Source organism: Tribolium castaneum, chromosome 2, assembly GCF_031307605.1.
Source record: "Tribolium castaneum strain GA2 chromosome 2, icTriCast1.1, whole genome shotgun sequence".
NCBI classification, from domain to species: domain Eukaryota; kingdom Metazoa; phylum Arthropoda; class Insecta; order Coleoptera; family Tenebrionidae; genus Tribolium; species Tribolium castaneum.
The window spans coordinates 1,682,776-1,696,176 of record NC_087395.1 but is presented as its reverse complement, the minus strand read 5'-3'; the positions used below and the strand labels follow the sequence as shown (position 1 = coordinate 1,696,176).

The 13,401-nt window shown below is 26.3% G+C and overlaps 1 protein-coding gene across 1 annotated transcript in view; it reads right to left on the bottom strand.

The window, feature by feature from the left end:
• Positions 1–13,401, bottom strand: part of DAT (Dopamine transporter) — a 45,881-nt gene that overhangs the window by 13,450 nt on the left and 19,030 nt on the right. The window contains exons 4-6 of the mRNA XM_064354781.1: positions 5,098–5,252; positions 4,922–5,031; positions 1,238–1,511 (exon numbers count right to left, since the gene is read on the bottom strand). Coding sequence (XP_064210851.1) covers positions 1,238–1,511; positions 4,922–5,031; positions 5,098–5,252 — 539 coding nt within the window. The remainder of the gene's footprint in view (positions 1–1,237; positions 1,512–4,921; positions 5,032–5,097; positions 5,253–13,401) is intronic.

Below are 13,401 nucleotides of genomic sequence, written 5' to 3'. Positions count from 1 at the left end.
CTTGACTAGTAACTGGGTATTTGTACATAGTTTTAGCATTAGATAAGATCGTGTTATTATTTGACTTACTTCGTACCAAGGGCGCTAAATTAATGAAATAATGGTTAATGTCATTAACAATCTGCTTATAAATTTGAATTTCACAACATTTTTTACTTCTGCCACAAATTTTGTTAACAATATTCCAAGCACATTTGGATTTATTGTCTGCATTTTGAATCTGTTGTCTATAATAATTTTTACGTGCCGCTTGTAGAGCCATGTCGTATTTTTTTTCAAATACTTATAAAGAATAACATATTTATCGTCACACTTACTTATCAGTTATCACAAATAACAAATCTAGATAATATTTATAATATTCTACTTTAGGATCATTTTTATAAATATATAAATATTCTCTTGTTTTTTTTTCTTTTATTTGTTTTGAAGGAAAACATTCGTTAAATTTATCATTAAAAATATTTATAAAATTGCTCCACTGAGCAATGATATCATTGCGACTACATACATATACTTTTTTACTGCATCAGTACTATTAATATTATTTTTTATGCTGGTAGTTAGCTGTATACCCATGTGATCCGATATGTGTAGTTCAAGAACTTCTATTATTATTATTAAAGTTCATATTTGTAAAAACATTGTCTATTCTTGTTTTACTGCGTGTGGTTATTCTTGTGTTTTCTTGAACCATTTCATACATATTATATGATAAAAAAATATTTTTACAATGCATAGAATCTAGAAATTAGTATCAAAAAATAGAAATCCATATTAAACAAAATTTCCATGAAATGATAAAATACTACGCGTGACTTTGAATTACTTTAAGAGATTTTAAAGACATCTAAGAAAGAATCATAATACAATTTGCAAATTTTTGTAAAAATACATTTGTTTCATCTAGCTTGACTTAAAACCGGCTATTCCGCAACATCCGGCTCGAAGGACCATATCTTTGGGTATTGTACTTAACCCAGAGTTTTTATTCAAACATAGTTTTTATATAAAGAAAAAATGTGGATATATGCAACTAAATGAGTAAAAATAGTATAAATAAATAAACAAGTCAATAATTATGTACTTTCGGTTCACTTTCATAAAAACCATTGTAGTGGAATTGACTAAACTGTTACCATGACAACTCATCTAAAGGTTTATGCCACGAATACCCAATTCCCACCACAATGGTTTTTATGAAAGTGAATCAAATGTAAGTAAATAATTTGTTTACTTCAGCAGATGTGATTGCGTTGAAGTTGGGATTGAGATAATACTTGATCCCTTCTGCAGACCCTGGCAGTGTAATCCCTCGCACCAAGAGAATCAACAAAACAGCATATGGAAAAAGCGCCGTAAACCACACCACCTTCCCTGACGTCGAAATCCCTTTCCACAAGGAAAAATAACAAATAACATAAACTGCAAGAAGACACAGCGCCATGTCCCACTTGATCGCCCCCAAATCGTGCAGCCCCTTGCTCTGATGAAGCTCAAGAATTGCTCGACTGAAACATAATTAAATTATAAATATTTATTATACAAGACGATTAAGTGATTGCTTATCTACGAGTAAAAATGTTAAGTTTAAGAGTGACGAAGTCAATCTTTATCGTCGTGTATAATAATTTTGTTTCTATAGCATAACTTCAACTTTAAGGAAAAAAGTAATTGTTAACCCTTGTTACCTTTGCAGGTAAAGTGTAAAGTGCTATTTTGTCTACTCAAAAGAGTTGACAAAGAAATTGTTTACCATCTACTATAAAGAAAATTGTTACTTGTTACACAAGACATTGAAGAAATTGTTTATCTACGAGTGAAAATAGAAAGTTTAAGGGTGACGAAGTTGCAAGTGAATTTATTTACAAGATAAACAATTTTTATCGTCGTGTATAATACAACATTTATTTCTATAGGTAGACTGCAAGTTTAAGTTTAACAATTTATTGTTTTCAAGTTAATGTGTTGGAATTTGTAAATTTAATTGAATAAAATAAAAATAAAAACAAAAAAAATAAACTCAAAAGAGTTAATAAAAAAATAAGTTTAACATCTGCTACAGAAAAATATTTATTTGTTACACAAGATGATAAAAGATTGTTTACGTACGAGTGAAAATATTGAGTTCAAGAGTAGAAAGTCAATAGTTACTAAACAATTTTTATCGTCCTGTATAACACAACTTTTTTTTCTGTAACAGAACTTAAAGTCTTGCTAATGTGTCGGAATTTGTAAATATAATTGAAAAAAATTAACTTTTTCTTGATGCGGTTAAAGTGCTTTTTTATCTACTCAAAAGAGTTGATAAAGAAATAGTTTACCATCTGCTATAAAAAAATATGTTTTTATTATACAAGACGATGAAGAAATCGTTTATCTACGAGTGAAAATGTTAACTTTAAGAGTGACGAAGTTGCGAGTTAACTTTTTACGAGTAGATAAACAATCTTTATCGTCGTGTATAATACATTTTTTTTCTATAGAGGGATTTCAAGTTTTAATAAAAAAGCTATTGTTAACCTTTCAAGTTATTGTGATGGAATTTATAAATTTTATTGAGTAAAATAAATTTTAATCATTCTATCTACTCAAAAAATTTGATACAGAGATACATCTGCTATACAAAAATATTTATTTATTATACAAGACAATAAGAGATTGTTTACGTATGAGTGATAATATTAAGTTCAAGAGTCACAAACTCAAGAGTTAATAAATAATCTTTATCGTCGTGTATAATACAACTTTTTTTTATAAGAACTTCAAGTTTAAAATAAAATTGTTTTCGTTAACCCTTGTTAATGTGTTGGAATTTTAACATTAAATAGAAAATAACAAATTTTTCCTTAATGCAGTTAAAGTGCTATTTTATCTACTCAAAAGAGTTCTGCTATAGAAACAATAGTTATTTATTGCACACGACTTTGAAGAAATTGTTTATCTAAGAGTGAAAATGTTAAGTTTAAAGGTGAAGAAGTTGTAAGTGAACATATTTTACGAGTAGATAAACAATCTTTATCGTCGTGTAAAATATAACAGAGACGGCAAGTTTAAAAGGAAAAAGTTATTGTTAACTCTTCAAGTTAATGTGTTGGAATTTGTGAATTCACTTGAATAAAATATATTGAAAACATTTTATTTACTCCAATGACTTAATAAAGAAACAGTTTAACATCTGCTGTAAAATATATTTATTTATTATACAAGACGATAAGAGATTGTTTATGTACGAGTGAAAATATGAAGTTAAAGAATGTCAAAGTCAATAGTTACTAGACAATCTTTATCGTCTTATATAACACAACTTTTTTTTCTGTAACAGGACTTCAAGTTTAAAAGAAAATAATTATTGTTAACACTTGCTAATGTGTCGGAATTTGTAAATATAATTGAAAAAAAAACTTTTTCTTGATGCGGTTAAAATGCTTTTTTACCTACTTAAAAGAGTTGATAAAGAAATAGTTTACCATCTGCTATAAAAAATACGACACAAGACGATGAAGAAATCGTTTATCTACGAGTGAAAATGTTAAGTTTAAGAGTGACAAAGTTGCGAGTGAACTTATTTTACGAGTAGATAAACAATCTTTATCGTCGTGTATAATACTTTTTTTTCTATAGGGGGATTTCAAGTTTTAATAAAAAATTTATTGTTAATCTTTCAAGTTATTGTTAATCATTTTATCTACTTAAAAAAATTGATACAGAAATACATCTGCTATACAAAAATATTTATTTATTAAACAAGACAATAAGAGATTGTTTACGTATGAGTGATAATATTATGTTCAAGAGTGACAAACTCAAGAGTTAGCAAATAATCTATATCGTCGTGTATAATACGACTTTTTTAGTATAAGAACTTCAAGTTTAAAAGAAAATAGTTGTCGTTAATCCTTGTTAATGTGCTGGAATTTTAACATTTAATAGAAAATAACAAATTTTTCCTTCATGCAGTTAAAGTGCTATTTTGTCTACTCAAAAAGTTGATAAAGAAATACTAGTTTACCATCAGCTATAGAAAAAATAGTTATTTATTACACAAGACGATAAAGAAATTGTTTATCAAAGAGTGAAAATGTTTAGTTTAAGGTTGACGAAGTTGCGAGTGAACTTATTTTACGAGTAGATAAGCAATCTTTATCGCCGTGTATAATACAATTTTTTTTCTATAGGAAGACTACAAGTTTAAGAGAAAAACATTATTGTTAACCTTTCAAGTCAATGTGTTAGAATTTGTAAATTTAATTGAATAAAATAATTTTAAAATATTTTATCTACTTAAAAAAGTTGATAAAAAAATAAGTTTAACATTTGCTGTAGAAAAATACCTATTTATTATACAAGATGGTAAAGGATTGTCCATATACGAGTGAAAATATTAAGTTCAAGAGTCTCAAGAGTTAATAACTTTTTCGTCCTGAATAATATTTTTTTTTTCTGTAACAGGACTTCCAGTTTAAGAGAAAACAGTTATTGAAACACTTGCTAATGTGTCGGAATTTGTAAATTTAAATGAAAAAAAATATTTTTTTGTGATGCGGTTAAAGTGATATTTTATCTACTCAAAAGAGTTGATATAGAAATAATTTAACATTGGCTATAGAAAAATACTTTATTGTTATACAAAACGGTTATGAGATTGTTAATATGCGAGTGAAAATGTTAAGTTCAATAGTCACAAACTCAACACTTAGTAAATAATCTTTATCGTCGTGTATAATACAACTTTTTATAGCAAAACTTTAAGTTTAAAAGGAAAAAATTATTATAAACCCTTATTAATGTGATGGAATTTCTAAATTTAACTGAATCAATTATATTTACCCTTGATGCAGTTAAAGTGCTATTTTATCTACTCAAAATAGTTGAAAAAAATTGTTTAACATCAGCTATAGAGAAAACTAAAAAAGTTTACTTGAAATATTCGGAAGCGGCCGATGCGAATCTGGAATCGAGTCCCGAATTCGGTTGAATGGACAAGTCGGTTTTGTTGTTTTCCGTCAGGTTTCTTGAGGGGGAGTCGAACTGAAACAGATTAATGCATGTCAAGGGTTAAAATGCGTGAAAAGTTTTTGGAGGAAAGTTTATTACAGGGCGGCAGTTGGGGGTGTTCCAAGGGTTGTCGCAAGTGGTCCACGGCAACATGTTGGTGAAGGAAGCGAAGAAGAAGCGTAAAGCCCACGCGATTATTACGTTGTAGTAAAAGTCCACGTAGAAGGCTATCAGCACCACAGCGTATCCTATTCCTGAAATCAGTAAACATATTTGTTTTTTTTTTGTCTTTCTAGTATCTTTTCTGCTGTTTTACAGATACATGTGTATCTTCAAAATACTTTTAACAGAATCATCCTGTATAACAAACTGGTTGACAAATTTGTAAGTTTATTAATTGCTACAAGTTTTTTCGATAAAAAATAATAGAATTTCTTGTCTTAAACAAACAACATTATGGTTCCAAAATTAAATAAAATTTTGTACGAACGGAATTTTAAAAGTAATAGTATCCATTTACAACTACAGGATGAGTCTATTAAAAATATATTTTTGTTATAACTTATAAACTAATAATTTGTATTAAATATATACTTTGTATTTTTTTACTATGGATATGAATTTTTTTAAATTATACACGAAGTTCGTTTGTTGTTCAATTTTTATTTATACTAAACAAAAATTTTTTTCGAAAATGTAACTATTAGAATCGTAATTAGAAATCTTATGGAGAAATTCTTAAAGTGGTTTACTGCCACAGTTAATTATTATGAATTTTTTTTATTTGAGTTTTTGACACAATATTTCGTAGTTTTTAATTCAGGTCAAAGGCTCGTTAACTTGAAAAAAAAGTTCAATTAATTCCGATTCAAAAAATATTCTACGGAAATTCTTGCACATAATTCCAAAAAAATGCCATAGTAATCCCAGATTAATTCCAAGTTAATTCCTTAATTTCCAATTTCATTGCCGTAATTCCCATTAATTTAAATAAATCCAAGTTCATTCTAATAGTCCTAAATAATTCAACAAAATTTCCAATCCAAGTAATCACGCATACAAAAAGTTATCCTGTAATTTAGAGATAATTTCAGTAGTCCTATAAATTCCAAAACTAATTTTAACAATTTTAAATAATACCAAGCTATTCCAAAATGTATTCCAAAAATTTGAAACTTTAGAATACAAGTTTAAATAGAATTAGAAGTTTTTTTTGTTAAAGATGTTTATCTGAAAACTGAAAAGTTGTGATGATGTATTTTAAAAATGTTTTTTTAATGTTTTGTAATCCTTACGTTTATTTTTGTTTTATTCTTTTGAATACAAGTTTACTATAATAGTAATTTATTTTTTGACTACAACTCAATGTAGGAAACATAACTATCTTAATGAAATTCAAATTTTTCTGAAAAAAGGTTCGTAGTTTCAAAAAACTTTATTGAAGAGAGAAAGAAACAGACACAAAAAAAATTATTTACCTACAGCTTTGTCCAAATAATTGAATTTTAATTTTTTAAATACTACAATTGTTATTTAAATAATTGAAAAAAAATTTTTATCTAGTTTATTTACTATATTCTTCAAGGTCAGGTATTTAACAAAAGGATAAAAGAACAAAAAATTCCCAAAATTATAATAAGCTGCTACGTATTTAACAAAGAAAAAGAATAAGTTAATTACCAAATAATTTCAAAGTTTTTGTCCGCAATATGGTGGAGGCGCCGGGTTAGGAATTTGACGTCAATTTTATATAAATTCGAAGAACACAAAATTGTATGCAAATCTTATTTAAGAAGTATGAAACCTAACATAAATGTTAAATTGCAAAATAATAACTTTATTAAAGAGAAAAAAAAACAGACACAAAGAAAAAAATTAATTTACCTACATCTTTTTCCAAATTATTTAATTTTCATTTTTTAAATACTGTAATAGTAATTTAAATAATTGGAAAAAAAATTTATCTAGTTTATTTACTATATTTTTCAAGGTCAGCCATTTAACAAAAGGATAAAAGAACACAAAACTCCCAAAATCATAATAAGCTGCTACGTATTTAACAAAGAAAAAGAACAAGTTAATTACCAATTAATTTCGAAATTTTTGTCCGCATTATGGTGGAGGCGCTGGGTTAGGAATTTGATGTCATCTTTATATAAATTCTAAGAACACAAAATTGTTTGCAAATCTTATATAAGACGTATGAAACCTAACATTAATGTTAAATTGCAAAATAATAACTTTATTAAAGAGAGAAAGAAACAGACACAAAAAAAAAATTAATTTGAAAAAATTAATTTGCCTACAGCTTTGTCCAAATAATTGCATTTTTGTTTTTTAAATACTATATTAGTTATTTAAATAATTGAAAAAAAAAACTTTTTATCTAGTTTTTTTTCAATATTCTTTAAGGTCAGGCATTTAACAGAAGGATAAAAGAACACAAAATTCCCAAAATCATAATAAGCTGTTACGTATTTAACAAAGAAAAAGAACAAGTTAATTACCAAATAATTTCGAAGTTTTGTCCGCATTATGGTGGAGGCGCCGGGTTTGCTATTTGATATCAATTTTGTATAAATTCTAAGAACACAAAATTGTAACAGATCTTATTTAAGACGTATCGAACCTAACATAAATGTTAAATTACAAAATAATATCTTTATTAAAGAGAGAAAGAAACAGACACAAAGAAAAAAATTAATTTGCCTACAGTTTTATCCAAATAATTGCATTTTAATTTTTTAAAATACTATAATAGTTATTTATGTTACAAAGCCGTGAAATAAGTCTTTTGTTATGAGAATAAATATTATTCTTTACATACGTATTCTTTTGAATACGAGTTTAGTAATTAATATAATAGTAATTAATTTTTTGACTACAACTCCATGTAGGAAACATAACTATCTTAATGAAATTCAAATTTTTCTGAAAAAAGTTTCGTAGTGTCAAAAGCAAATGTCTTACTTAAACTATGCTCACGTTATTTGTACCTTTTTCTTGTTCTTCAACATTAACATTATTTTCTGAAGACAAATCATTGAAAAAAGAAAGCTTATTGGTTTTAACTGTTTTAACTAGTTTATTTTCTATATTCTTTAAAAACAGGCATTTAACAAAAAATAAAAAACATAACTCTCAAAATAACTATAAACTGCTACGTATTTAACAGAAAAAATTAACAATTTAAGTTTTTGACGTATTATGGTGGAGGCGCCGGGTTAGGAATTTGATGTCATTTTCTATAAATTCTAAAAAGGCAAAGCTATAAACAGATCTTATTTAAAACTCATCAAATCTAATATAAATGTTATATTACAAAATAATAACTTTAGTAAATAAAAAAAGAAACACAAAAGAAAACAAAAAATAAAAATATATAACCGCCTAAAACTTTGTTCAAATAATCGCATTTTTATTTTTTAATGCCATAAAAAATATTTTTGTAATTTTGTAATTAATTATAATGATCACAGCTATTGTATTTTTTTTGAGTTTTCATTAATCGAATTAAATAATAATTTAAAAAAAGTGAAATACTGGTGTTTGCGGTTGCATTCAAACACTTTGGCTACTGTAAGTGACAAAATAATTAAAATACACTATTTTAAACACGTACAACTATGTGAAAAATTACACAAACGTCGGACCCGTATGATACTGTATCTTGCTTACTTTTAAAATATTTCCTTTTACTATATTTTGTTGTAACTTGCAGTAAATATTTTTATCTTCTATCACACAGAAACTGATTTAATAAAGTAAAAAGAAAAAAAAACAATCAAAAAAGTTAGAGATAATAGATATTAAATACTAAATAAAATCTGTAAAAACAATAAAAATAAATATCATTAATTACGTCAACGATAAAATTCTATTTTACCCACTGTCTACTTCATGAGAAAATTAAATTTTATCGTGTAGAGTATTAAAGTTCACAACCATTGTTGTTTTTCTGTTTTTGACTTCTCTTCATTGTTGAATTTTTAGACGATTATAATAAATAACTGTGAAGGTTTTTTATTGTTTAGATTTGTACTGGTTTTATACAAGTTGCACACAATTCAGCTTTTACAATACCTGTATTTTTCATTCTGTCCGTAAATTGAGAGAAAATTCTTAAATTAAAATTAATTAATTAATTAATTACCACAAGGTAGCTGCAAATTATTGTTATTAATATTTTTTGCATTTGAGAACAACCGATGCTTAAAGGTTACTTTGTAATTAAAATTCACAAAAAAATCTCGCTAACCCCAAAATATAATAATCAATTGAGTAGAAATCAAACATTCAAATAAACCTAATTTTTATGCTAGCAAAAATTTTTCTGTTAATTTGTTAATTGTTAATTTGTTAATTTGTTAATTTGTTAATTTGTTAATTTGTTAATTTGTTAATTTGTTAATTTGTTAATTTGTTAATTTGTTAATTTGTTAATTTGTTAATTTGTTAATTTGTTAATTTGTTAATTTGTTAATTTGTTAAAATGTTAATTTGTTAATTTGTTAATTTGTTAATTTGTTAGTTTGTTAATTTGTTAATTTGTTAATTTGTTAATTTGTTAATTTGTTAATTTGTTAATTTGTTAATTTGTTAATTTGTTAATTTGTTAATTTGTTAATTTGTTAATTTGTTAATTTGTTAATTTGTTAATTTGTTAATTTGTTAATTTGTTAATTTGTTAATTTGTTAATTTGTTAATTTGTTAATTTGTTAATTTGTTAATTTGTTAATTTGTTAATTTGTTAATTTGTTAATTTGTTAATTTGTTAATTTGTTAATTTGTTAATTTGTTAATTTGTTAATTTGTTAATTTGTTAATTTGTTAATTTGTTAATTTGTTAATTTGTTAATTTGTTAATTTGTTAATTTGTTAATTTGTTAATTTGTTAATTTGTTAATTTGTTAATTTGTTAATTTGTTAATTTGTTAATTTGTTAATTTGTTAATTTGTTAATTTGTTAATTTGTTAATTTGTTAATTTGTTAATTTGTTAATTTGTTAATTTGTTAATTTGTTGGTGTGTGGTAGAGAATTGCTTACATATAAAGGTAAAAATAGTAAAAAAATTCTTTGTATTAAAATTATTGATAAATAACAAATTTTCAATAAATGAAATGTGGCAACGTTGTTTAACAGTCGTGATCTCAATAGAATTTGATCAACAATAGAAATAAATTATTTTTGAAATGGTATCCTAGGAAATAATTCCCAATGTTGGCACATCTACAAATTATGATTTTTTTGATAATTTTAATTTTTTTTAAATTAAAAAACTGCTAAAGTCTGATAGTAAATTTAAAAATAATTATTCATCGTTTTGTTAGGGAACGATTACTTGGTGTGAAACATAAAATCATTAAAGAATAATAAAAACTGAAGAAGTTAACAAAATAAGTTTATAGCTACAGATTTTTTAAAATACGACTTTAGGAATTTTTTTAAGATTTTTCCCGTAATCTACTCATACTTCTCAACAACGTACCACTGAGTTGGTGCGCCAGTTTTTGAGCAGCCTGTATTTACAATTTTGTGATATGTTTTTTTTTAAAAAAAAGCTTAACAACGAAGTAAATTTTAACAAAGCTTTCTATGAACCGGCTTTTAATTAATTTATTCTATTAGTTTTTGACATGTAGTGAATGATACTTTTAGCCGACCACCTGTATATTAATAATTTTGTAATAAGAGTTTTTTTTAAAAAAAAAGCTTCTTGACGTTGTAGCGAATTAAAATAAAGTTTGTGTTCTAATAGCTAAATTTTAATCTTGAGTGATAAAAAGCGAGTCTTAAATGGGGACCGTTTGAACTTTATAATGCGGTAACATCAAATAATTTTAAGGTTGTCAATAAGTTACTTAGGAAGTTGGTCAAAAGTTGTCGAAACGTTAATAAGCAATTGAATTGAAAAAATTTGTCGTCTTGTGAAAAAAAAACACTTTTGCCGCTCATGAATTTAAGTGTTCTAAATCGTATAAAAGTCATAAATCTGTGAGTAGTTCTTGATTCCTTAACAGCTAAAATATGAGCATAATCCTGTAAAAAGGCGAGTGACCATTCTTGGAGCACTTTACACAGCCGTTGAAAATCGCGCTGAATATTAATAGTCGTTTCGGTCTCTCTCTGGCTCGCTTTTTCAGGGCAGGAAGCAACCGAATGTCTTTTATGGCAAAGACGCAGTCACACACAATACGCTCCGCTCTCGCACGTTTCCGGTCTGAGGCTTCCGGAGATTCACGGGAGTGGATAATTGACTTCGGCAGACTTTAGATTTTTTACATTATTTTCTTCGTGCCGTCACCTGTTGTTAGCAAGGGATTTTACTGAGGGATTTGTTTGCATTTTTACGGCGCGGTTTCGACAACCTTACACAAAACTAAACTATTCGGAAGCGAATCAAATGTACGGATGAGGTTTTTTTGAAAACTGTTTTTGCTGTGTGATATTGTAAAAAAAAACACATTCACATTCACATATCGCAATTTGCAAATGATTTTGTAGCAGACAGTAAAAAGCGGAAATTATTTGCAGTTGCGGTTTTGTAGCACTCCAACATTTTGATAAAAGAAACTCAAAATAGAATTTCATTGAAAACTTACACGCTATTAGTAGAAGTTTTTCTAATTTTACTAAGCTCTATTGAAGTCACTTTATACTGCCTATAAAATTCGAAAAAATTACTCTCCTAAAAATTGAAAATTACAAAAAACATCTTTGAAGTTTAAACTTATTTCTTTCGAAAACTGTAGGTTTTACGACAAAATAAAGAAAAACGCACAAAGATGTGCAAATAATTTTCTGTTGAGTAGTAAAAATAACAAATTTTCTCTAATTCTAGTTTTCTCTGAAGATGCGATTAAAATTTTACCTACTTGATTATTCTTAAAACGGATTTCTACTATTTCTAACAAAAGCTGACTTTCAAGAGCACTTTTGGAATCTGCTCGCCGAAAAAATAGAAATTTTACGAAAAAATGGCTTTTAAAACTGAAATATTTATATTGTTGTCGAATCTCACTGATTTTTTTAGAAAAATGAAAACATTTTCTAATTCTGCAAATATTTTTTTTGATAATCTACTTTGCTTATTAAATAATAAAATAGAAAAAATTGTTTTTTTAAAAGCTTTTATTTAAAAGATGCGCTAAAAAGTAAAAACTAATGATCTGTCAGAGGAGAATATTTTTGCCTACAAATTAAGATTTCGAAAAATCGCGCGTGTTTTAAAGATCTGAATATCCACTTATACCTTAATATACTATTCTAACCAATAATGGAATATGCAATTCAGTTCCGGCAGTAGTTTATTCTACAGTTGTTGTATTTAAGTTTTTCCATTTTAAAATTCAAAATAGTTTTTCGGCGATAAGTCTGAAACTGTTAGCCGCACTTTTTTAAACTTGTCTACCATTATTAGAAAGTTCTTTTTGTTTTACGTATAATAAAAACAAATCATTGTTTTACGATGTCTAATTACTCAGAAAATTTAGGGAAATTTTAGCGTTTCTATCTTAAAAATTAAGATTCTAGTACCTATTAATACAGGATGCTTCAAAAGTGTCGGACAGACTCGTATAGTGATAAAAGGCGTTCAAAAAATGAAGTCAGTTTGTTTTCTCTTTCTTGTTTTATATATTTTTAATTTGTTTTCCTCAGCAATGGTATCGATTACTGCTCTTTTGTTTCATAGGATGTCGAATTTATAAGTTTTTTAATGTCATTAGGCATTAATTGTTGCTTTTTTTCAAGTATTTCAAGTATTTTAATGTTGCATGAGTTTTCGTTTCCGCTAATTAAAGTCAAAAATTTTGATCTGAAGCACCAAAAACTTAACTTAAAATTTTAACTTTGAAGAGCTATTATATCTCCTGAAAAAAGGCACAAACAATTTTTTGTCATAGAAACTTTTAATTCAGTTTGATGTTTTTTATCAGCACTCGTGAGATTGTACAATATTTTTGAATCACCCTATATATGTTCAAAAACTATTACTTACAGAGCACCATTCAAATCACTATCGAAATCTGTAAAGGCTTTTGGACCAAACACCGGAAATTAATCACTATTGTAGTTTTGTCGACAAAAAAATTTGACAAGAAGAATTTAGAACGAAACTCCACATTTGGAACTCAAAGATTTTTTTTTGTTGGAATTATGAAAAAAACCATCAAATCTCGTAGTTATACCGTTTGCCCTCTTAATGATCACTTATTAATCCATTCTGATTTTATATTAAAGTTTTAAGACGTTATTGTCGCTGCGCTATTTTTTGCAATAAAAGTCTGTTTGGATAAACTTCATTCCGTGTAAAAATCAGCGAAATTGTTTGCATGTTTTGGCATAAAATAACTCGTCAAATAAGAAGTCGATGATTCAATATTTTTTCAAAAGAAATAA